The sequence below is a fragment of the Furipterus horrens genome, unplaced genomic scaffold (assembly GCF_987537825.1).
Source record: "Furipterus horrens unplaced genomic scaffold, mFurHor1.1.pri manual_scaffold_2, whole genome shotgun sequence".
Lineage (NCBI taxonomy): Eukaryota > Metazoa > Chordata > Mammalia > Chiroptera > Furipteridae > Furipterus > Furipterus horrens.
In genome coordinates, this window is record NW_028327172.1 from 122,959,121 (window position 1) to 122,983,389 (window position 24,269).

General features: G+C 38.6%; 1 protein-coding gene across 1 annotated transcript in view; it reads right to left on the reverse strand.

The window, feature by feature from the left end:
* DKK2 (dickkopf Wnt signaling pathway inhibitor 2) overlaps positions 1 to 23,840 on the reverse strand; it is a 102,239-nt gene extending 78,399 nt beyond the window's left edge. The window contains exon 1 of the mRNA XM_090267983.1: positions 23,359 to 23,840. Coding sequence (XP_090124109.1) covers positions 23,359 to 23,580 — 222 coding nt within the window. The 5' untranslated portion in view covers positions 23,581 to 23,840. The remainder of the gene's footprint in view (positions 1 to 23,358) is intronic.
* Positions 23,841 to 24,269: the final 429 nt, after the last annotated feature.

Consider the following 24,269-nt stretch of genomic DNA (forward strand, 5'->3'; position numbering starts at 1 on the left):
ATATTTTTTCTTTTTATATATAAGTACTAATCCACTTGAAATTGATCATTGTATATAGAAAGGTAGTGTTACAATATCAATTTTTCTATATGGATACTCAGTTTTTTCAGAATTAATTTTGTAATAGTTTCTCTTTCTCTCTTTTTTAAAAATCCTCACATGAGGGCATTTTCTCATTGCTTTTAGAGAGAGAAGAAGGGAGAAAGGAAGGGAGAGAGAGAGAAACATCAATGAAAGAGATGGGTTGCCCCCAAGACATGCCCTGTCCAGGGGTCACAAGCACCCTGACTGTGGATTGAACCCACAACCCAGGTACGTGCTCTCACCAGAATTGAACCCATCACCTTATAGTTATGGGATGACACTCCAACCAACTAAGCCATACTGGGTGGGGCCCTCTGCCTCTTAATGATCTATGTCTCAAACTATACCTATGCTCTGAGTCTACTTTATTGGTTAATTTCTCAATATCACAGTATCAGTTAAAACCGCTTTGTATTTTTCATTCTCTTGAGACACAAATACTAAGTCCTGTGAATGGGATTATAAAATAACCTGAAATTTAGGCAAAAGCAGGTGCTTTTAATTGTTAAAATGAAATATAATTTTCCTCAAATGTCTGTGTACCAGTGTGACAGGTAAATCATATTGGTTATATGAGTAACTTTAAAACAGAAAATTTTAATACTCATGATAAAAATTTGGACTTTAATGATATAATAACAATATTATGACACCTCTGGTGTGATAGTGTTTCCCCGAGCCCTAAACAACAAATAAAGCTTGCCCTTCCAGTCTCAAATTAGGGCAAGGTTATTTGAAAATCTGAGTTTGAGGAGTTGCCACATCTCAGTATAAGACCATTAAAGAATGTCATGGTCAATCAAAAAATCATTCTTCTTATCTGCTTAGCATCCACCACTATCTATATGTCTACCATACGGAGAAAAACTGAAACAAACAAACAAACAAGCAAATACCAACATTTGGAAGGTATCGAGAAAACACAGCTAATTAGCCAATATGTGGGTTCTGATGTTGTCTAGTCACTAAAAAAAAAAAAAAAAAAGAAAGAAAAGATTAAGGGAGGACTTCTGGCCAAGATGGAGGCCTAGACAGACACGCTGCATCTCCCTCCACAACTAAGAAGGAACACAACCTCCTCAAAACTAGAGACAACCAGAAGTTCCAGAAAATCAAGCTGCATGAAAGTCCAACCAACAAAGATATAAAGAAGAAATACTCATCCAGACAGGTAGGAGGGGCGGAGCCTGGGTGGAGAAGAGACGGTGTGGTGGTGGCAGCAGTGGCAACAGCAGCAAGCCAATGGAAAGTGCAGTTACATGTTTTAAAAAGTCAGAAGGATACCTGGGGAACGTTCCCAGCTCCACACAGGAGCAGCTTGCTGTCCCAGCTCTGGGGAAAATCAAGCCTCATTGCTTTTGACTGTGCAAACCAGTGGGGGTTGAGACAGAGGCAGAAACTGCGGGTCTCTGCAGAGTCTGCTTGTTTAAAGGGCCCCCATGGTCCTAGAACATCCACAGACCCATCCACTCTCGGAATGACAGCCTGGGCAGCAGCTAGAGGGGCGCCAGTCTGGTGAGGAGGTGGGAGAAGTGCCTGGAAGAGGGGCGAGTGGCATTATTCCTTCTCAGACCCTTCCCCCGCATACAGTGCCACAACGTGAGGAAACAGGACTCTCGTTATTGATGAATACCTAAGGCTCCACCCCTTACAACATAACAGGAGCAACAGCTCTGCCTGGGACACGGAAGCAAACAAACACAGATTTCCGGCCAAGATGGAGGCTTAGACTGACATACTCCCATCGCCCTCCACAACTAAGAAGGAATACAATTATCGCAAAACCAGCAATAACCAGAAGTTTCAGAAAATAAATAGAAGTCCAACGTATAAAGTTATAGAGAAGTGGTGCTCATCCAGTCAGGTAGGAGGAGCAAAGCCAGGGAGGAGAGATCAAGCTGTGCTGTCCATGGCAGCAGCAGCGACAGTGGCAGGACAGCAGGAAGCACAGACACCTGTATTTAAGGAGAGGTGAGAAGTGCCTGGGGAGCAGCCCCGGCTGCAGACCAGACCAGTCAGCTTGCGATCCAATGCCAGGGAAGGCAGACCTCCATTGCCTTGGACTGTAAGGCCTGGTTGGGGAGGGGATGGAGGAGGAAGCTCCTGGCCTCTCAGCAGAGAGTGAATGGCAGGAATCCATTTTGGACCCCCACCCCTGCAGAAAATGCCACAGCGTGGTGAGACAGGTCACCCGTTTGTGACGAGTGCACAGGACTCTGCCCTCTATAGCATAGGAGGTGTGGCAGCCCTGCCCAGGAAGCAAAGGTAAACACAAAACTGTTGAGGATGGCACAGATCACGATAGAGATCCCGGTGATGCAGCTGACCAGAGAACACATTTCTAATCTAACGAAGCAGCAGATTGGAAATCTTTCTGAGGCACAGTTCAGAGCTTTGGTTATAAAAGCGCTTACAGACCTAACAGCAGATCTTAAATAAGACAGGGAAGAAATAAAGGCTAGTCCTGCTGAAATGAATAAAAACACATATGAAACTAGTGGTGAGGGCAAGAAAACCAGGCATCAAATCAACAAAACAGAACATAGGAAAGGAACAAACAGTCAACCAGAGCAGAAAGAGGAAACGAAAAGTGAGGAAAATGAGGAGAAGCTCAGAAACTTATTGGACAACTATAAGCGGACCAACATCCAAATCATAGGGTTGCCAGAAAGTGAAGAAGAAGAACTAGAAATTGAAAATTTGTGTGAAAAAATAATGAAGCAGAACTTCCTGGAGCTCAGGGAAGGAAATAGACTTACAGATCCAGGAAGCACAGAGAGTTCCAAAACAACTGGACCCAGGGAGAACCATACCAAGACACATTATAAACAAAATGTCAAAAATTAAGGATCAAGAGAGAATCTTAAAAGCAGCAAGAGAGAAGAAGAGAATTACATACAAAGGCATTCCAATAAGACTATCAGCTGATTTCTCAAAAGAAACTCTGCAGGCAAGAAGGGACTGGCAAGAAATATTCAAAGTAATGAAAAGCAAAAACCTACAACCACGATTACTCTATCCAGCGAAGCTGTCATTCAGAGTAGAAGGGCAGAGGAAGTGCTTCCAGACAAAGTAAAACTGAAGGAGTTCATCAGCTCCAAACCACTGTTATATGGAATGCTAAAGGGACTTGTTTTGGAGAGAGATGATCAAAACTATGAATATTAAAATGAAAACTGTATCACAACAACCAACAACAGAAGCTAGGGAACCGAAACTAAGACAAACTAAGTAGGCAACGAGAGTGTGAAAAGAATTATAGGTATGAGGAACATTATTGGGGGAGGTCAGCAGGGAGGAGGAGGGACAGAAAGGGAGAGAGATGGTACAGGAATTAAGAAGCATAGTAGGAGGGAATGGAGTAGATAGGAAGATGTTGAGAAGAACTATATTCACAACCAATGAGCATGGACTAAGGTTGGAGGGACAACTGGAAGGAGGGGGATCACTGGGTGGAGGGGAACAAAGGGAAAAGAAATTGGAACAACTGTAACAGCATAATCAATAAAGCATATTTTAAAAAAATAAAATCTTTTAAAAATAAATAAGTGAAAAGAATTTTTTAAAATGAGGAAAGCTTTAGAAACATTTGGACAACATGGAGTGTAACTACATCAACAAGAGTAATGGAAGAAAATTTATATTTCAAAAAGACCCAATAAATATAAACTTTTGAAGGAAAAAAAAAAGGTAGAGAAGCCTCATTGCTTTTGACTATGCAAACCAGTAGGGGTTGGGGCGGAAGAAGAAACTGTCAGTCTCTCAGCAGAGTTCGCTTGTTTAAAGGAGCACCATGATCCTAGAATGTCTGCAGACCCACCAACTCTGGGAACGATGGCCAGGGCAACAACTAGAAAGGTGCCAGTCCCATATGGAAGGGGGAGAAGTGCCTGGAAAAGGGACCAGGGCTAAGCAAGCAGCATTGTTCCCTTTCATACCCCTCCCCGACAACACAGTGCCACAACGTAGTTAAAATGGCAGCCCTGTACTGATGAATACCTAAGACTTTGCCCCTTACAACATAACAGGTGTAATAGCTCTACCTAAGACACAGGCAAACAAACACAGGAACCTGTCAAGATAAGGAGACAGAGAAGTAGGGCCCCAAAGAGGGAATGGATCAAGATACCAGTGGGAGAACTAAGTGATGAGGAGATAGCCAACCTAACAAAAGAGGATATAGTCAAACTAACAGATGCAGAGTTCAAAACACTGGTGATAAAGATGCTCACAGACTTGACAGATATGCTTAAGTATGGCAAACACATAAGGGAAGAAGTGAAGCCTATGCTAAATGAAGCAAAAGAAAATCCACACAAAACCAATGATGAAGAGAAGAAAAATGGGGTTCAAACCAATGATTTGGAATATAAGAAAGAAAAAAACAATCAACCAGTACAGAATGAGGAAACAATTTTTTAAAATGAGAAGAGGCTTAGGAACCTCTGGGACAACTTTAAATATGTCAACATCCAAACCATAGGGGTGTCAGAAGAATAGGAACAGCAAGAAATCAAAAGCTTATGTGAATAAATAATAAAGGAAAACTTCCCAAATTTGGTGAAGGAAATAGACAGACAAGCCCAGGAGCACAGAGAGTCTTAAACAAGCTAGACCCAAAGGGGACCTCATCAAGACACATCATCATTAAAATGCCAAAGTTTCAAGGTAACGAAAGGATCTTAAAAGCAGCAAGAGAAAAGCAGAGAGTTACCTACAAAGGGGTTCCTATAAGACTACAAGCTGATTTCTCAAAAGAAACTTTGCAGGCAAGAAGGGACTGGCAAGCAGTATTCAATGTGATGAAAAGCAAGGACATACAACCAAGACTACTCTATCCAGCAAAGCTATCATTTAGAATGGAAAGGCAGAGAAAGTTCTTCCCAGACAAGGTAAAGCTAAAGGAGTTCATCATCACCAAGCCATGATTATATGAAATGTTAAAGGGACTTATTTAAGAAAAAGAAGATCAACACTATGAACATTAAAATGACGACAAACTCACAACTATCAACAATTGATTCTAAAAAATAAAAACAAAAACAAACTAAGCAAACAAGCAGAACAGAAACAGAATCATAGGTATGGGGATCATTTGCAGGGTTATCAGCTGAAAGGGGGATCGGGGAGAAATAGGGAAATGGGGAAATGGTACAGGGATTGAGAAGCATAATTGGTTGATATAAAACAGACAGGGGGAGGTTAAGAATAATATAGGAAAGGTGAAGCCAAATAATTTATATGCATGACCCATGGACATGAAATAAGAGGGGTGGGATTGCTGGAGGGAAGGTGGGTACTGGGAAGAGGAGAGCAAAGGGAAAAGAAATTGGGACTACTATAACAACATAATCAATAAAATTTACTTTAAAAAATGATTGAGGAATCCAGCTTACTAACAAAGAATAGGATTTACAAAGTGTCTGTATTTTTTAAAGTATATTTTGTTAATTTTGTTGGTACAGTAATCCCAATTTTTCTCCTAAGACACTGAGGCAAACAAACACAGGAGCCTGTCAAGATGAGAAGACAGAGAATTGTGGCCCAAAAGAGGGAACAGATCAAGGTTCCAGTGGGAGAACTAAGCGATGAGGAGATAGCCAACCTAACAAATGTACAGTTCAGAACACTGGTGATAAAGATGCTCACAGGCTTGACAGATATACTTAAGTATGGCAAATGCATAAGGGAGGAAGTGAAGGCTATACTAAATGAAGCAAAGAAAAATTCACACAATACCAATGATGAAGGGAAGGAACCCAGGGTTCAAATCAATGATTTTTGAACATAAGGAAGAAAAAAATAGTCAACCAGTACAGAATGAGAAAACAAGAATCAAAAAAAATGAGGATAGGCTTAAGAACCACTGGGATAACTTTAAACATGCCAACATCCAAACCATAGGGGTGCCAGAAGGAGGAGAGGAAGAGCAAAAAATAGAAAACTTATGTAAGAAAATAATGAAGAAAAACTTCCCAAATTTGGCAAAGGAAATAGACATACAAGTACAGAGAATCAGAAACAAGCTAGAGCCTAAAAGGACCACACCAAGACACATCATCATTAAAATGCCAAAGTTTCAAGGTAAAGAAAGAATTTTAAAAGTAGCAAGAGGAAAGCAGAGAACTACCAACAAAAAGGTGCCTATAAGGCTATAAGCTGATTTCTCAAAAGAAACTTTGCAGGCAAGAAGGAACTGGCAAGAGGTATTCAAGGTTATGAAAAGCAAAGACTTACAACCAGGATTACTCTATCCAGCAAATCTATCATTTAGAATGGAAGGGCAGATAAAGTGCTTCCCAGACAAGGTAAAGCTAAAGGAGCTCATCATTACCAAGCTATTATTATGTTAAGATGTCAAAGAGACTTAGGTAAGAAAAACAAGATCAAAATTATGAATTGTTAAAATTACAAGAAACTCACAACTCTCGACAACTGAACCTAAAAAATAAAAACAAAATCCAACTAAGGAAACCAGAATAGGAATAGAATCATAGATATGGGGATCATTTGGAGGGTTATTAGCTGGAAGGGGGAAGGGGGAGAAATGGGGAAATCGTGCAGGGATTAAGAAGCTGTCACTCCTGTTATGTTGTAAGGGGTAAAGCATTAGATATTCATCAGTACAGGGTGACCTGTTTCACCTTGTTGTGGTGCTGTTTTGGGGGGAGGGGTCTGAGGGAACACTGCTGCTTGCTCAGCACTCGCCCCTTTTTCAGGCGCTTCTCCCACTTCATATGGGACTGGCGCTTCTCTAGCTATTGCCCTGGCCATCGTTCCCAGAGTAGGTGGGTCTGCAGACATTCTAGGACTGTGGGGGCCCTTTAAACAAGCAGACTCTGCTGAGAGACCGGCAGTTTCTTCCTCCACCCCAACGCCCACTGGTTGCACAGTCAAAATCAATGAGGCTTTATTTTCCCCGGTGCTGGGACCATAAGCTGCATGGTCTGGTCTGGTGCTGGTAGCACTCCCCACATGTCCCTCCCGACATTTTGAAACATGTGATTGCAGTATCCACTGGCCTGCTGCTGCCCCCGCTGCAGCAGCTGCCACCACACCATGTCCTCTCTGCCCCAGTTCCACCCTTCTTACCTGTCTGGATGAGTATTTCTTCTTTATATCTTTGTTTGTTGGACTTCCATGCAACCTGATTTTCTGAAACTTCTGGCTGTCTCTAGTAGTTGTATTGAAGTAGTTGTATTCCTTCTTAGTTGTGGAGGGAAACGCAGCATATCGATCTTGGCCTCCATCTTAAAGTGTCTTTGTTTTTATAGTGTATGACACTTGAATAATTTTTCCTGCCCCAGCGATAGCAGACTTAATGATAGAATTTGTTCCCAGAATCCAAAATTTTTTAAATGTTCTACATGTATACAGGTAAACACCTCCTAGACTACAAATACGTTTCTCATATTTGTATAAAGTTATTTTCTTAGGAAAGTCTGCTCCACCCTGTCCATATCTTGTTCAAATGATTTAAATTCCTAAGTCATTTTTCTGTGAGCTACTATTACTTCATACATTTGTAGATGTGCCTGTTTTGATCAATGGGTATGTTTTAAAGATATGGCTAAGGGGCTCTCTTGATGGGCTGAATGTGATAGAAGAGAAAAGTTACAGATAAATCCAAAGCTTTTGGTTGAGCAATTAGAAAAGCTGATTTATCATCAGTGAGATATAGAAATCTGTGGGTAAGCAGGTTTATAAAAGGGAAAGGATCAGAGTTTGATATGATCAGAAAGAAATATCTATCAATGGAAATTTTAGGTTGGCACTTGGATATTATTTTGAAGTTCAAGGGAGAAATTTCATCTTGAGGTATTAATAAATAGGGAAGCCATTGGCATATAGTGACATTTAAATCCACAAGACCATTAAATCACAAAGGGAATAACTACAGATGGTAAGAATTAAACATCATACTAAACCAAACCAAGGTTTTTTTGTTCAAGAAATAATGAAATTAGTATGTCATAATTTATTCTAAGAAAACCTGTGTTATTTCTTGGGTATAGCTATTCCCCTAAGTACTTAATTTTATAATCTACTATGTAATATAGTCCAGATTCGGTATCAAACTCATCATTCTAGAGGATAAATTCTTCACTTTTTGAAAACAAAAATATCTTTTCTCTATTATTCCTTTTAGATCAACGGCAATGGTTGAATTGTCTTAACACTTCTGGGTAATAAACTTTTAGTTCCCTCTTGAGTGGAGTAATTGTGTCTGCTTGTCTAAAGGCAGAGCCAATCAATTTAGTAGGAAACAATTAAGTGAAGATGACTAGCTTTTTATAAATGGGACACAATTTTCAAAATCATGATGTGAAAGAGAGAGAATCAGAGACAGAACAAGAACACAACCTAACACTCTAATTTGTGATACCATCTACTTCTCTCACTATTTCCATTAATGTTTTCCTAGCTAGCCATATTCATTATAAGCAGTTGTTAGCAGCAGCAGCTGTTACTAAGATGGAAAAAAATGGGAAAGTTTTAAATATTGTTTTTTAAAAAAATAAAACTTAAAAACATCTGGACTCTGCACTGAGAAATATTTTTGTTGAGACTGAAATGATTATGTAAAATATTATGCAGAAGAAACAATACCTAAATTTCTTCTTTGCTGCCTGCATTTGAAATCTCCTTTTACTTTCACAGTTTTTGTCAAATGCTATAAAAAGTTCAATAAATTTATCTAGTTTTCCCAACATTTAAATCCTTGAATGTTACTTAAGATTGGGATGTGGTTGCCCAATATTTCCCAATGATTAGAAAAGCCACCCACTTTAGTTCAGCTGTTAACTTTGTTTATTGCGGCTACATTTTCCCCATCTGTGGGACTTTCCCACCCTTCAGAGAGTCCCAACATTCAGAGAGGTGAAGGGAGGAGACATGAATGACAAAAGATAATCTAAAAGAGAAAATCAAAACCAAAAATTTGGCCCAGACCCCTAAGACAAATGCTGTGCTCTTGGTCTGAGCTAAATATGAGTTAGAGGGTTATGTTATCACCCTAGTCAGGGCTGTTGTTAGGCCAGTATATTTGTTGTTACTGGAAAAAACAGCATAGCCAAGTCACACTTCCCAATGGAGGAAAGTGTGGTGTCAGAATTTCAAGGAGGTCCAAATCAGGACACCTGTGTGCCAGAGAGGCCCAGCTGCACATGTGGGCTGGCCAGTGCTGCGGACACCATCTGCTCCACACACCAAGTGCCAGTTTCTTTGCTGAAGATGGGTTTGAAGAATGGGATTCTTTAGAGAAAGTTTACAGCTCAGCCGTGACATCCTTAGCCTTTCTCATATTTTAAAATAAACAATTTTTGGAAGAGGGGATTAAAAGCTTATGTTTAAAAGATGACAAGTAGGGTATATTTCTAGCTCCAGAAGAATTGCCTCAGAAGTTCTCCTTCAGATCGGCATTTGGCTTTTCATTCTGGTGGCTGATGAAGTATGACTGTAAGTCTCAGAAAATTCCAGGTGTTAAGCATGTGCACATTCCAAAAATGCTCTATGTTCCTGTCACTGGGTTTGCAATTATCAGACCAACAAGGGAATATCTCTCTTCCTTAGTCTTTCTAAAACATAAGGAGACATTTGGCCCATACCTTGACTCCCTGATCATTAATGAAAATCTGGTCAGAATAAACACGATGAACAATATGCAATCCATTGAACAGTTAGTATTAATTGCTTTTCTCTCACTGCACTAAAACTGACATTTGGAAGAATATAAACTAACACTCATTTTGTTTGCAATTTTGGGGAATGAATTTCCCCAAAGTATCTTTAAGTCCTTGTTTAGCAATATTTCCCTTTCTTAATGATCACATACTTGTAATGTTTTTTTTTTCCTTTAATGGGAAATTTATAGTTACTCTGCTTAAAGATTATGGTAATTTTGGTTTCTTCATTAGACATTAGAAGACAAGGACTTTGACAATATTTCTAGAATTTATAGGCACAGTTCTACAAAGTCATTAAACTCCTTTAATGAAACAAAATAAAACCTCAATAGTGAAAACAATTTTATTCAGTTTTTTTTAGATTAGTAAGAAAAACACTTAGATTTTATAATATACTTATGGTTGTAATATCATCCTGATAGTGCAAAAACTCTAATAATGCTTTCACAAACCACATTCAATAGATCCCCAAATTGATCAAGATCAGAACATTCACATTAATTCACTTGAACTAAGAACTCATAAGCTTAATTAATTCAAGAATGTAGACTGACTTGAGAAATTATTCACATTTCAGATTAAATGTCACTGATCATTTTTCTTTCTCAGTTCATGTAAGGCCTGCTCCAGTAAAACATGCTTATCTGTCTCTGTATCATTAAAAATATCTTGTACTAGAAATTAAGTACATAAAAGAGTATCCAGATACACTTGCTAAATTAATTGCATATGGAGTTGTGTCAGTCTTCAGTCTCAGTGATGTGATTTCTCTCCCCTTTATTATTTTTTACTTAAAATCATTATTTTTATTCTTCCACCCTTCACCCTTTGTCTCTAGCAACCTCCAGTTTATTCTCTGTATCTATAACCTTGTTGTTTGTTTCTATATTTATCTTTTTTTTTAAGATTCCACATATAAGTGAGATCATATGGTCATATGGAATTTGTCTTTCTCTCTGACTTATTCTACTTAGTATAAGGCCATTAAAATCCTTCCATGTTGTTGCAAATGGCAAGAAACCACTGCTGGTTATGATGAAATTTTTATATATGTAATATTGGCTAGTGTAAATAATGTTGCAATAAACAGATGGGTGCATATATTTTTCCAAGTAGTGTTTTTATTTATTTTCAATAAATACCCAGAAGTGGAATTGCTGGATCATATAGTAGTTATATTCTTCATTTTTTGAGGAAACTCGATACTACTTTTTATAGTGGCTACACCAATTTACATTCCCACCAATAGTACCCAAGGTTCTGTTTTCTCTACAGCCTCAGTAACACTTTTTATTTCTTGTCTTTTTTGTAATAGCCATTCTAACACTGTGGTTTTGATTTACATTTCCCTGATGATAAATAATGTTGAGTATATTTTCATGTACCTGTTGGCTATCAGTATGATGGCCTGATGACCTGCTGACTATCTGAATCTCATTCACTTAACAGGGAAAAATAAAATAAAATCCAGTGGTCTCCCCATTTAACTCAGAAAAACAAAACTATTCAACATTAAGTCTGTAATCAAATAACTCCAAGTTTAAAAATGAGCCATCAAATGCTGAGCTAGCTCATAATGTATTCTGCCACTTTTCTAGCATCTCTTTTCTTGCCCAAGTGCTTCTCTCAAACACTTACTGTGCTCTGCACATGATAGAAGCTCACAGGGTATTGAGAAAACTAAGTGAGATAACACAAAGTTCTCAACATAAAGTAGGTTCTGAAAAACTGTCAGTGGCCCCATCTTTTAGAAGCAAGACACTAGGCATTGCTCAGTACCCAATCATACTAATGCTGGCTGTAAGTATTGCTTGGAATGTACTGAAAATGTATAGTGATACCATGTTTAGTATCAGACTGGGCAATGACTGTGATTTGGAGGTTGGCCTATTTATCCTATTTGATTTTGTGTTTATCAAGTAGCTGTTAGTTGTGCTCTTTCTTTCCTTTTCCATCACCTTAACTGCAGAATATCACTCCTTCAAATACTTATATTAAATCTCATTATGATTGCTATGGGATCTTCAATGAGTTTTTAACTATTAAATAAATTTAAGTTATTAATTTGTCTATTGCTTTGGCCACTCTGTCTTGATTCCCTAAGGTATTTTAAATTTGAGATACACTAAGGTAACTGAAATTTGTCCTGGAAATTTCAGAACATTTTGGTCTCAATCATTAGAGAATTCTCTCCAGTTAGTCTCTCACTTCATTAAAAAACAGAATTACTGGTGAGATTGAGCTACACTCTTCTTTATTAATTTTACTAAGAACCAGAATTATATTTTTGGTCTTCATTTTTTAAGTGCCAGGCCATCAAATATAATTATTCTGTTGTGTTGAAAGCTAGTGTTTTCTAACAAGAAGTCAGAGCACACACTCCAATCCAATTTGCAATCAATCACTGGGCTGGCTACAGCATAAAACCTGAGTGTTGGTCAATGTGCTTTAACAATGAGAACCAACAGAGACTGAAATTCAGCTACAATGTGTTGCAGCTAGTGTGGCCAAGATCCCTTGGAAATGTAATTTCAAGATTGTTCTTGTTAGAAAGCTATTTCCTTCAGAAGAGTGTTAGAAAGATAGCAGTAGTGCAAATAGGCAAGAAAGGAAATTTACAAGAATGTCCAAAGAGCTTTCTGGAAGCATTGTATTAATTTGAACAATTGCAAAAACAAATTTGACTGAGTTTAGCATTTTCTCTGAAATTTTAATTGGATGTTGTTTGTTTTAAAAAATAACCTTTGACAGACTTTTTTTTCCCCCTCAGTCCACGAATTTATCTAATAAGTAGCACTTGAAACATGTGTCACCAGTCTGATCTCCAGGGAATTATACCGGGTACGACTTATTCCTGCCTCTTCTTTCCGGAAAAGAGTGGGTTTGGGGTAGGGAACTTACTGCTAGCTTCCACTCATGAATTGCTTCTTGAACACCATGGATCTCTGAGAAATAGTAAGCATACTATATAAATTTTTACCAGATTCCTCAAATGCAGAAGACCTCATTACAAAGTAATATTACATACATTTTTAAAAAATTATTTTAAGACAATAAACCCAGCTGAGGGTTTTCCATCTTAAAGTCCTCAGCACTATTGAAGTGTTTATAATTGTAACCTCCATACTGATTTAATGACTGAGAAAGTCTTTTAGAACATTTTGGAATGTTCCCTTAAATACACCACACTGTTTTGTTTGTTTGTTTTAATTTCTTTTTTACATCCTCATCTTCTGTGGGGTATTTGGTTTACAGAAATAACACAAAGGCACTCAGAGCCAAGTATTTTGAATGTGGACTGTTAATTTGTATAACCTTGTTTACAGTCATAAAGTTATGGCCTAAAACAAATAAACATATAAACTACTTCTGAAATTAGTTTCTAAAAGGTCTAAATGACAATATCAAACAAATGAGTTGTCAGTAGTGACTAATTTTGAAAAATAATGTTAGAGTGTGTTTGTTTAAAAAAAATATGTGGCATCATTTTGAGCTGCATCTTTATCAAATTCCTCTCTTTGATACATTTTGCCCCTCACCCTACCTGTAGTAAGAGCTTGTCCACTGCACCAACAACCCACCTCTACCAATCCATCCTGAGGTCACCGGACTCCTACCCTCCTGCTAGTGCACCTTTGTTGTTCCTTACCATATTCCTAATTCCTTGTAAGTCTGCCTCTTCCCTCTAATGTTTCTTTAGTGCATTGTAAATGATGAAATTAGAAGCAGACTTCCTCAGGGAAGAATTAGGCTTTTACAAAGAAAAAATTTTTTTAAATGAATTTCTTCTAAAATATTGAGGGGAAAAAAGTGGCAGATAGCAGGTCTTTACATTATCAGCATAATGTCCAGCATGAGCAGACCTTTTCTTGACTGTTTCTGGAGACGGTCTTACTTTTCAAGTTCACCTTGAAACTTTCCATCAAGGGAACCAGTCTCATCCATGAAGAATGACAAAAATAAGTGGCTTATATTTTCTGTTAATAAGAAGTGTTTTTATACATAGATTGATCTCCAGCTTTGTTTTATATGTTTCACTTACACAAGGAAGCAGAATGTTCCCACACTTACCATAATTAAAATAAAGATAACTAGCTAAGAGATGCAATGCACTCTTAGAAATTTTTATAAAAAGGAAAACTCATCAAATTGCTAGCTCTAATATTGTTTTGGAAAAGCAGGCATGGACTGGACAATTTCTCAGTGCATCTTTTAATCTTAAAGTTCTAACTGATTCCACAAGAAGATTACATTTGTTTTATAGCTATGTAAACCAAAGACCCAGCATATGCGTCCATTAATAAATGCTGTTTTTACTGTAACCACAGCATCTAAAACACCTAAAGAAGTAAGCAATGAGAAAGTTGACTGACTTACGTGAAGAATTTAATCACACATATGAACTGGGAAACATACAAATAACAAGCCTCTAGCTGGTTTTTCTGGCATTCGATCTATGCAGCATAGCATAGTGATTGAGTAGATCTACTCAAGTGAGACTGCTTAGCTTTACCTCCCAACTTTGCCCCTCACTAGTTGCATAGCACCAAGAATAAAGTAGAAAGAAACAAGACAATTGATGACATTATGTAGTGTGCTGAGAAATTTAGATTTCATGTTCTAAAAATGTACATAAAATGAAGAAGAGCCTGATCAGATTTTACTTTAGAAAGCTCATGTTTGATGTAGTGTGGAAGATGGTTTGGAAAGTACAAAACTATTACAATAATGTAATAATATATCAGGAAATGATAATGGTCTGAGTCAAGGCAATGGCAACTGGGATGATAATCAAGCAGCAAAAAAGATAAAAATGAATGATGGACTCCTATAGACTAGAGAAATACTGAAGACTTGGTTTCCTGATTTCTGACAATTTGAAGTTTCAGTTAAAAGTCTTAATTTGTTATATGAAGTTTTTGTTTTGTTTTGTTTTGTTTTTGTATATTTGTTTCTGGAAAAACTTCCAAAAGAGTTGAGCAGGCAAAAGAGCTCAGGAGTTTAATCAAGCTAAAGGTAGATATCTGCATATGTGAAATGATTTCGTAAGAAGGAAATAATATCGGCAAGGAAAATGAAAAGAAAGAAAAAGAGAACTGAGGAGAGAACGGGAAATGCCCACGTTCCCGGATAGAAGGTTGTGGAGGAATCAGTGAAAGAAATAAAGAGGAATGAGGCAGAGAGAAAAGGAGAAATATATAATATTACAGATGCAAAGATATATATATAAGGTATAAAGGACAGAAAACAGGCTACAAAGTACAGAGGGTGTTTACTGGGGGTGGGGGGGAAGTCTTTGGATTTCAAGAAACAAGTTAGCAAAATGCCCGTTGAACCAAATTTCAAAGGGTTAACATGAAGTAAAGCTAGAGTGAGCAAATGAAGACTATTATTTGAATGCGAACTGCCATCTCAGTTGGTTTTCAATGACAACGTTTCCCCTGCCTCTACATTTTGATGAAGTGTTTTCGGTTCATTATGAGATAGAAACATTTACTGGCAAACAGTTTGTTTCGGACATGCTCAATGTATCACACACTTTGATGAGATGACTTTCACTCTCAATTTAACACTGTTAAAGTATTTCCAAATTACTTGAATCATTAAAAAATAACTCAAATAAAACCAAACCAGAAAAGAAACTGAAGAGAATGAAATGGGAATAATGAGCCCGAATTTCCGAGTGCTGCTCGCAGGACAGCTGACACTCAGAGAGGGCTGTAAACCTTCCAGGTTCTCAGAGCGCTCTCAGCCCGGGCGCCGTGCACAGCACCGAGAAGCTTGCCTGTGCGGAGGCTATCTGACTTTGGAGAATATCAAGTTAATGCTGTTGGCAGCGGGCTCCAACATGTTCCTCCATTGTTTTGGTTCCTGTGCTTAAATAACTAATAATGCGGTGGTTGTTAGGACCTCCACTTACCGTGATGATATTTTTAACGTCTGGTGTACCCTGGTTTCTGTGTAGTTTCACCAATGTCTCAGTTATGAACTATGTTGCTTCCTTTTTACAAGACAACAGTGACTTAACATCCCTCTTAGTGTTAACATGCAATACGAGAAACATGATAGCATGCCTGTGAGTGTGTGTGTGTGTATTTAGTCTTGTTTTGTTTTGTTTTACAATTCTTGGTCTTAGTGTAATTGAGTTCATTTGTTCCTTTGTGAACATGACATGCATTAGTTTAGTTGCTTCTGCCCAACTGGGTGGGGAGGAGTAAGCAGCCACTTTCTATTTCATGCACAAGCACTCAACCTTACTTATTTCTGTGATGGTAGTGCTAACACAGATACTCAGCACAACAACTATGTGCACTTTCCTCCTCCTCCCTATTGCCCCATAAGTAAGTATCATTACTATTATGGCTGCTGTTGTTATTGTTAACCTATTTTAGCAATTTAAAAATCAAAAGAACCGGAATTAAGTGACTTTTTTTCAAAGACATTAAGCTAGTGAGTGGCGAGCAGGAATGCAGAGGCCCTTAGGAAACTGTAGTGTTGTAGGGCTACTACAGACCATCCGAATGGCAGCTAGGAGGGGCCAAAGTAAGGAGAAAGCAATAGCACGCTCTAAGCCCAGACGACTTTCCCCATCTAATCAGTGTGAGGGATGTCGGCTAAACCAACTGCAAGCCACTGTGAGGAGGCCATAGAGAAAGCCCCAGCTTGCTGCTGTCAGGCACATGGTGCCTGGCAGATGTAGGGAGATAGGAATGAGGAGTGTGTGGTGGTTGCCATGAGAAAAGAAGAGAAATAGAACATATCCAATAACATTCTCTTCTACTTGGGCAACACTTTAATTTATTGGGAAAAGTAGAAGAAAGAAATGGGTGTGTGTGTGTGTGTGTTTGCCTTGATGACCCCAAAGAATTCCTGGCAGGGAGGCAAGGAAAGACAAAAATGAAAATGATGTAGTGCTCTGGAGTCTGCCTTTGTATCCATGAAGTGTTAACATACTTAGGCTGTTCAGAGTAGAAGCAGTTGGCAGCAACAGAGGGCTTGGGTTTTGCTGTGGTTTTTAATGAACCAACAGTTATAACCACGTCATTAGAAAATATAAGAGGGAAGTATAAAATAAAGTTCCATAATCCTCTCAAGTCTAGAATAACTTTAGCAAATTGTAGCAGCATATCCTGGTAGTTGAGTATGCAGGCTCTGACATTATTTTGCATTGGTTTGTATTTTGTTTTTCTTTGCTTACTGCTGTGTGACTTGCACAGATTGCATAACCTCTCTGTGCCTCAGAAGAATTATTGTTTTAGCATTTATAAAACACTCCATCACTTATAAAAATAAGGATGACACTAGGACTTGCTTCAAAGGGCTTTGAGAGAATCAAGAGTAAATTTAAATAAAGTGTTTAGAGCAGTGATTTGCACAGAATAAATAATCAATAAATGGAACCTCTTACTGTAATGTAATGTGTGCTATAACTACTTACAAGCCAGTTTAAGGAAATAATATTCTGAAAATCACTCTTTTTTTCCAGTTCCCAGAAAACATTCTCATTTCACATGATAAAGCATAGTATGAAGAACTAATATCTTTTAGAAAATGTTTGATTAGGTATACCACATGAAGAAGTCACTCCCCTTAATTGTGCTGGTTTGGTTTATTTCTTGACTTCATATACTTTTTCATTCATTGGTTTTGTTTGTTTTAGACAGGGTGGAACATTTAAAATGTTGTGGCACTATGAAGTATATAAATTTAAGCTATTCTGTGTACCAAATTATAATACATAAATAGAATTAGACACCAGAATATATTTAAAAGGATATCTGATGCACATTTGTTCTTTTTATTTGACTATCGAAGAGAGAAAATAACTTTTAAAAAATGTACTACTTCTGCATTTTTCTGGTTTTATTTCTAAATTTATTATTTGGAGCACATTGGTAAATCTAAACTAGTATTAAGATCTCCAAAATATAATCTGTTATGTAGGTCCAGTGTTGTGGAATAAATGTTAGAATTATAATTTTCTGTTTTTAGAGCTACATAAATGAATTACTTGAAGTCCCTCTGCCTTAAAGGTTTCTCTGATTCAATTTACCATTACAAAGTCCAGAACTGATAGGACAACCTCTCCTTAACTACTTCTGATTAGATGTTGGTGATATTTGTGGCCTTCATTCCTTGATTTGAAACCGGAGAAGTGGGCAGTGACCCAATGTTGTTAGTGTGTGAGATGGATTGGGAAATCACTATTTAGAATATTTGGGTGGTGCCTTTTCTTTCTGTGGAAGAATTTCCCATATTATACCTAAGTTGACCTCTTTGCTTGGGAGATTGGTTTATGCTTGCCCTAAAAAATCCGACAATTGGGCAAAAATATGTCATTCTTCTTTAGACCCTAGCAAGACTAGATGGAGGAGGAAAAGATAGTTAACTTCTACTTGCCTTAAACAGTAATACCAAATTTTTGTTTTTCATACTGTATTTTTAATCTTTCTATGTAAACTTAAAGCAACTCTACACAATGCAAAAGTTATCTATTAATTATCATGAATTTTTTACTTTTTAATTTTACTTCAGAACTTTTTAAAAAATGACTCAGTAAGAGACACAGGCAGACACAAAATTGCCCAAATCTTTTCAATCATCAGATAAGTAAGAGCAGCTTTACCTGCTTTTTGTAGATAAGTACAAGTGATAGAGATATAATGAAGTAAAATGACTTTAAAGGGCCATCAGAGAGTCACAGAGAGGAATAAAATTGTAATTTATTTTGATGTTACATCAATACTAAGAAATGAACTCAGAAGAGACTTAGTCTAAAATGGTGAATATATTAAATGTTTTTAAAGGCTTCTACAATTTAACAGTATTTTAATGTACATTTAGAATGCTTATGCAGGGAAAACGTGGTACTATTCTCCTAGAACAGAATACATCAGTTATCTTTCAATTGTATTATTTTTTCAACTTAAAAAAACTATAATATTTGAAACATCCCGGGAAGAAGTTTATTTCAAAGGGGAACACTAAAGATTAGACTATGGTAGGGTCAAAGTCACAGCTGGAGTGAGTTTAAGTAACTTTGTCCCTCACTCTCTCTAGGTTAGCACAAAAATAACATGATGGATGCTCATACTTAGGTCATCATTAAAATAGTTTTCTTACATTTCATGAGGTAACCTTCCACTTGTAGGCACTATCATTAATTCTGTATTATTTGCAGTGAAAGGAAAGAAATCTTACTGTAGATTGTTTCAAAATCTTTTTATTTTGGAAAATTTCATTTTAAAAATTATTTACTTCCCCAATTTCATTTAGTGCCAGCTGCTGTCACAAGGAGATGGCGAGGAGATAGCAGATATCTACTCTCCAGAAAGGGAAAGTTGGGTTGGGGTTAAAAATGTCATGGATAATTTTATAAAATGAAGAGATCACCTACAGAAAATAGTGTATAGTTTATTTCAGAAAGCAATATCATGCATGTTTGTGCATGCAAATAGGTATAGCATTTTTATTTTAAAATGCAATATATGAATATTAATGTATTCTAACCAACTCCCTCAAGCATTTTTTTCAATGTAGTTCAAGCATTCTTTTTTCACAACATAACTTCATCCAAACCACTATTCTCCAAACATCCAAGTTATATTAGGAAATTATGGAATCTGAATTTAGGTTAAACCAGTTTCAGCTTCTTTTTAGAGATGTATTTCAGGAAGCTTCTCTACCTTTAAAATGTAATTATTTTTCACAGTTTTATTCATAAATTTAAAAAATATTTTAAAATTCTATAGCATTACATTCAAATTAATAAATCTATTTGCCTGAAAAAGACAAAGCAAGGAGTAAAGACTAAAAGAAGCAATTACAAGCATAAATCAAAAAGGTTTTTCATCCCCCCACCACAAAGTATCAATTGTGTATCGCAAAGGTAAAATGATTTTATAAATTGCTTTTTTAAAAAGTTAATCTACCAGATAGCCTGTAAAAGTTGAAACTTCAAACTCCAGAGGTGATGTCAAGAATATATTTAACTGTATGATATAGAAGATTTTGTCTAAAATTACATTTGATTTAGAAGATTTACAATAGTCTCTTTAGAACTTGAAGTATATAAATATTGACACATACATATGTTAGTAACAATCCTACAATCTAATTCATCCCATATTTACATATATTCACTACCTCTTTAAACTCATTAGCAATAGATACACACAGAAAGTCAAACTAAAACATTAACGTGAATAATTCAGTGGAAATATTTTTGCTACTTCTGTACCAATCCCCAGAATATTACTATATTTAATTTTTTATGTCAGTTTCTGTCATAACTCATAATTGTGTCTTTGAAAGCAAACCTAAGAAGGAGATCTGTAACACCTCTGGAAAACCACATTTTCTCTGAGAACCTCTAACTCATCCCTGAAATTCAAAGGCACATTTTCAAGGAGTAATTTACAAACAATCCACCTTGCCTATAACAAGTAGAATTCCTATAAATAAAGGGGAGGTGAGGAAGATATAGGGAGTATAAATGGGGATGGAGGGAGACCTGATTTGGGGTGGCGAACACACAATACAGTGTACAGATGATGTGTCGTAGAACTGTGCACCTGAAACCTGTATAATTTTGTTAACCAGTGTCTCCTCCAACAAATTAAAAAGAAAAAGAAAAAGATGTTTCCCTTATATGAAATCAAGCTACAGTGAATCAAGAAAACCTTGGCGTCCATTTAGCCTCATTTTCAGTTTTGTAGATTAATAAATTGTTAAATGTCTTTGATAATTTCTTCTGTGATAGAAATAAAATTTTTAGTTTAATTTTCTATCCTGAAAGTAAATCAGAAAAATGTCAGTAGACAATTTTCACTACAGAATAGAAGACCAAAGAGTAAGTGTGTAATATGCCTACTTGAAATTGCATCCTACAGTTCCTTGTTCCTGTATCTCTGAAATGCATATACTTCAGCATCATCAGTCAAAGATGGGGAAAAAGGGGAAAATTAAACTTATTAGGCCTCAGGATGACACTACAAAATTTACCTAGTTTTATCAGTTGGCACTTTACTTCCAGTCTTCTCAATCATTCGTATCTTTCCACTATGATGCGTAAAAATTCAGTTTAGCTACATTGCAATTCTAGAGTTTTTCTCCGTAAAAGGAAATTACATCTTCCCTTTTGAAAAGTCTTATCTAATTTTCATTCCACTATTGAAAATAAGACTATTAAGCATTTTGGTGACTATATAACTAGCAGAATAAAGAGGATAAAGAGACCCATAAATATTCAAAGAAGACATTTTTTTTTTCTTCACAACAGTACACATCTGAGGCCATCCGCTAAACAAGTGAGCAGCCAGAATATACAAAACATAATCCTCACATTTCCCAGCGATCTTCCTGCAATTCAACTCAATCTTTTATTTTAAGTTACCATTTTCTCTAATATGTTACAATTTTCTCACAAACCCAATAAGAAATTTTGAGGAGCTACTACTATTGCAGTTAAATAAATATGAGAAAGTATATTCTATAGAACGACTAGGTTATGGAGGGCATATGAGAAATTTAACTCAAAAAATCAACTCATTTTTAAAATAAACAAATAAATCTTCAGTTTAATAAAGCCATTCAAATTGAGTTGCTACCTGTTTAAGGAGCAGATATATAGAGATATAGTAAAATAAGCAGGTATTTTATATATATTTATATACAAAATACATTATAAAAAGTAAAGGTACTGGGGTGCACCCCTCAGTATAGTCCATGTAACCCCATGGTTAGTGACAGTGCTGACATAACTGTCGATCTGACCGAAGAAAATCAGGTATTGGGGTTCAGTGGTGATGGAAACAGAAAGTCCTCACAGATTGTGCATGGATTGGAATCAAAAGAAACCTCAGAAGAACATTGGGTCGATCCCTCCGTCCTTAGCTGAACTAAACATTAAGCTCTTTTCAACAACTGATAAAATGGAATTTGAAGTCAGTTGCAGTAGAGATATGTCTAATAATTTGGACTGAGGGCATCCTTTCATTGCAAACTGTACCCGATCTCATGATGGACTTTTAAGAGAATGTTGTATTTGTTCCAACTGAAAATGTCAGGGTGTTTCTGAAGGAAGAGAAAAGGGATAGTGGTCATGCATGTGTGCAGATATGTAAAATGTGTGAAAATGTGCAAAGGATGTGTATGCCTATGTTAGTTTATTTCCCTTGAGATCTAAAAAAAGAAAGAAAGAAATTTCCTGTGATTGCAGACTTGTACTCCATTGAGCGGATAGCTGAAATGTTTGACATTTCAAAGCCCGGGAAGCCTTCTGTAACTGCAAAATTAGCAAAACTGTCCCTTGAGAGGGCAGTAAGGAGACAAGAGTGGGCCAAGAGTACCCTGGCTGCCCATCCAGGACTGGCCCATGCTGTCAACCTTCACCCCGCCGCTTGTGCTGGAGTCAAGGGCAGCGGAGGTAGGAGACTGCACAGAGCCCCTGCAGCTGGCTCCTTTGATGAAACAAGGAAACCCGGGATCTGTGGGGCAATGAGCTGCCTTACTTCATGGGTTGACAGCTGTGCTGTGCGAAGTGCGTGTGCTGTTTGGCAAACTGGCTTTCGGTTTTGGCTTCCTACAAAAGGAGCGGAAGGAGGAGCTGTCGTGGTTCCCAGTGCCCACAGGGCCCCCTCTCCTGGCCACTGCGCGCCAACCACCGCTGGTGCAGTGTGCGCACGCTCCTGTCTTTGTGCGTGTCTGTTTGTGTAACTGTTTACATTGAGTGTCAATCTGTCTGTGTGAGAGAGACACAGAGACTCCCGCGGAAATTTCCCTCTAGCAAAAAATGCCTCCGGGGTTTTCCTTGCTACATCGTTGGTCGACCGCGTCTATGATGCTGTCATTGTCACTTGGTTATTTTGCTTCCTCCCGGATGATTCATTTACAATTCTACAGGAGTGAGAAATGGGTGCTTATTGAAGCCTTCTGTCTGTGACCGTGCTTCCTCGAAGAGAAAAAGTGGTTGGAAGGAAAGGAGAACCTGAAAAGGGGTAAGCGCCCGTCTGTCCCCTTTAGGTTGTAAAATGTAATGGTTAAGAGCCCAGGGCCCAGACTCAGACAGCTGGGATTGGAATCCCGCTTTGCCATTTAAACTGGCTGTATGCCTTGGGAAAATAGCTGCCGCTCCGTGCCTCAATTTCTCCACTTGCTAAATGGGGACAGTAACAATGCCTAGCTCATTGAGTTGTGAAGATTAAATATATGTAAAACACTTAGAGCACTGCCAATGGCCATGTGTTAAATATTAACATCATCCTCAGCATTGCCCTGTTAAACTTAGAGAAGGACCATTCTGGCCACTTTCCCCACCTGTGCGTACTAGACCTCGGTACATGCCTGTGCCCCAAAGCAAAGGTGAGACAAAACCCTAACCCGCCCGCTCCACACCCTCCAGAGCCAGCAGTCACCCGGCTACCCCTGCCCTCGAAGACCTGCTCTGGGATCCCCTCCCCAGGTGTCGTGCGCGCCCGCACCTGCGGTCGCCTTCGGAAGGTCAAGGGGCGAAAAGGCAAGCGGGGCTCTGAAGAGCGCTGGTTCCTCCCTCTCCTGGCAGAAGAGTGCATCAGGGGTGTTTTCCTACCTGCCCCAGGTTTTTGCCCTTCTTACTGCCGCCGAAAGCCAGTCCTTGGTATGTGCCCGCAGATCGATTGGTGGCCTGTAAAGGCGTCTCCCCGCCCAGAGAGGACTTGATGGAGTTGAGTTTGGCCCGCGAACTGCCGAGCTGTGAGCTCTCCACCATCAGCACCGCGGCCAGTAGGAGCAGGCAGCGGGACGAGTCCTTGCCCCGCATCAATGCGGCCATCTCCCGGCGAAGGGTCTCCGGGGAGGCGCAAAATTCGAGGGGTGCTGATGCAAAGGGCCACTCACTCGGGGCGCGGAGGCTCACAGTCTGTCCCCCAACCCCACTTGGCTTCGGGGGCCCAGCACTGTGTGAACTCAGTCTCACGCCTCAAACCAGGAGCGAGCGCGACCCAAGCAAGACCCACTTTCTCCACCAGGGCAGGAAGTTCTGTAATAACTGGAAGCAATCAAAGGCAAGACGCCTTCTCTCCAAGGAGGCGTGACCCGAGGTGCAAGAAGACTCAGCCCCAGAGACCAAACCGCTTCTGCTGCTCCTTGCCCCGCACCTCCACGGTCCCGCCCGGATTTCCGCAGTCCAGTCCTCCTCTTAAAAATGCTCAGGTCTACACTAGTTCCTTTCCTTCGGCCTCCGTTGCTTTTCTCTCCTCTTTCCTTCCCTACCCTTTATGTCTCAACCTTTGCAAGACTCAAGTCCTCCTTTTCAGTGTCAGCGGGCGCTATAATGCGAGATCAGGAACTGCCCCCAAACCCGACCCTCCAGATCTGAGGCAAGCAGAGGTCCCCCCACGCGTGCGCGTGCAGTCGCCCGAAGCGTCGTCCCCGGGTTCATACCCCGCAGCCAAGCGCTGCCAGGGACACTGCGATGTTCTGGAGCTGTTCTGCGCTCAGCGCGGTCTCCCGCTCTGCTTC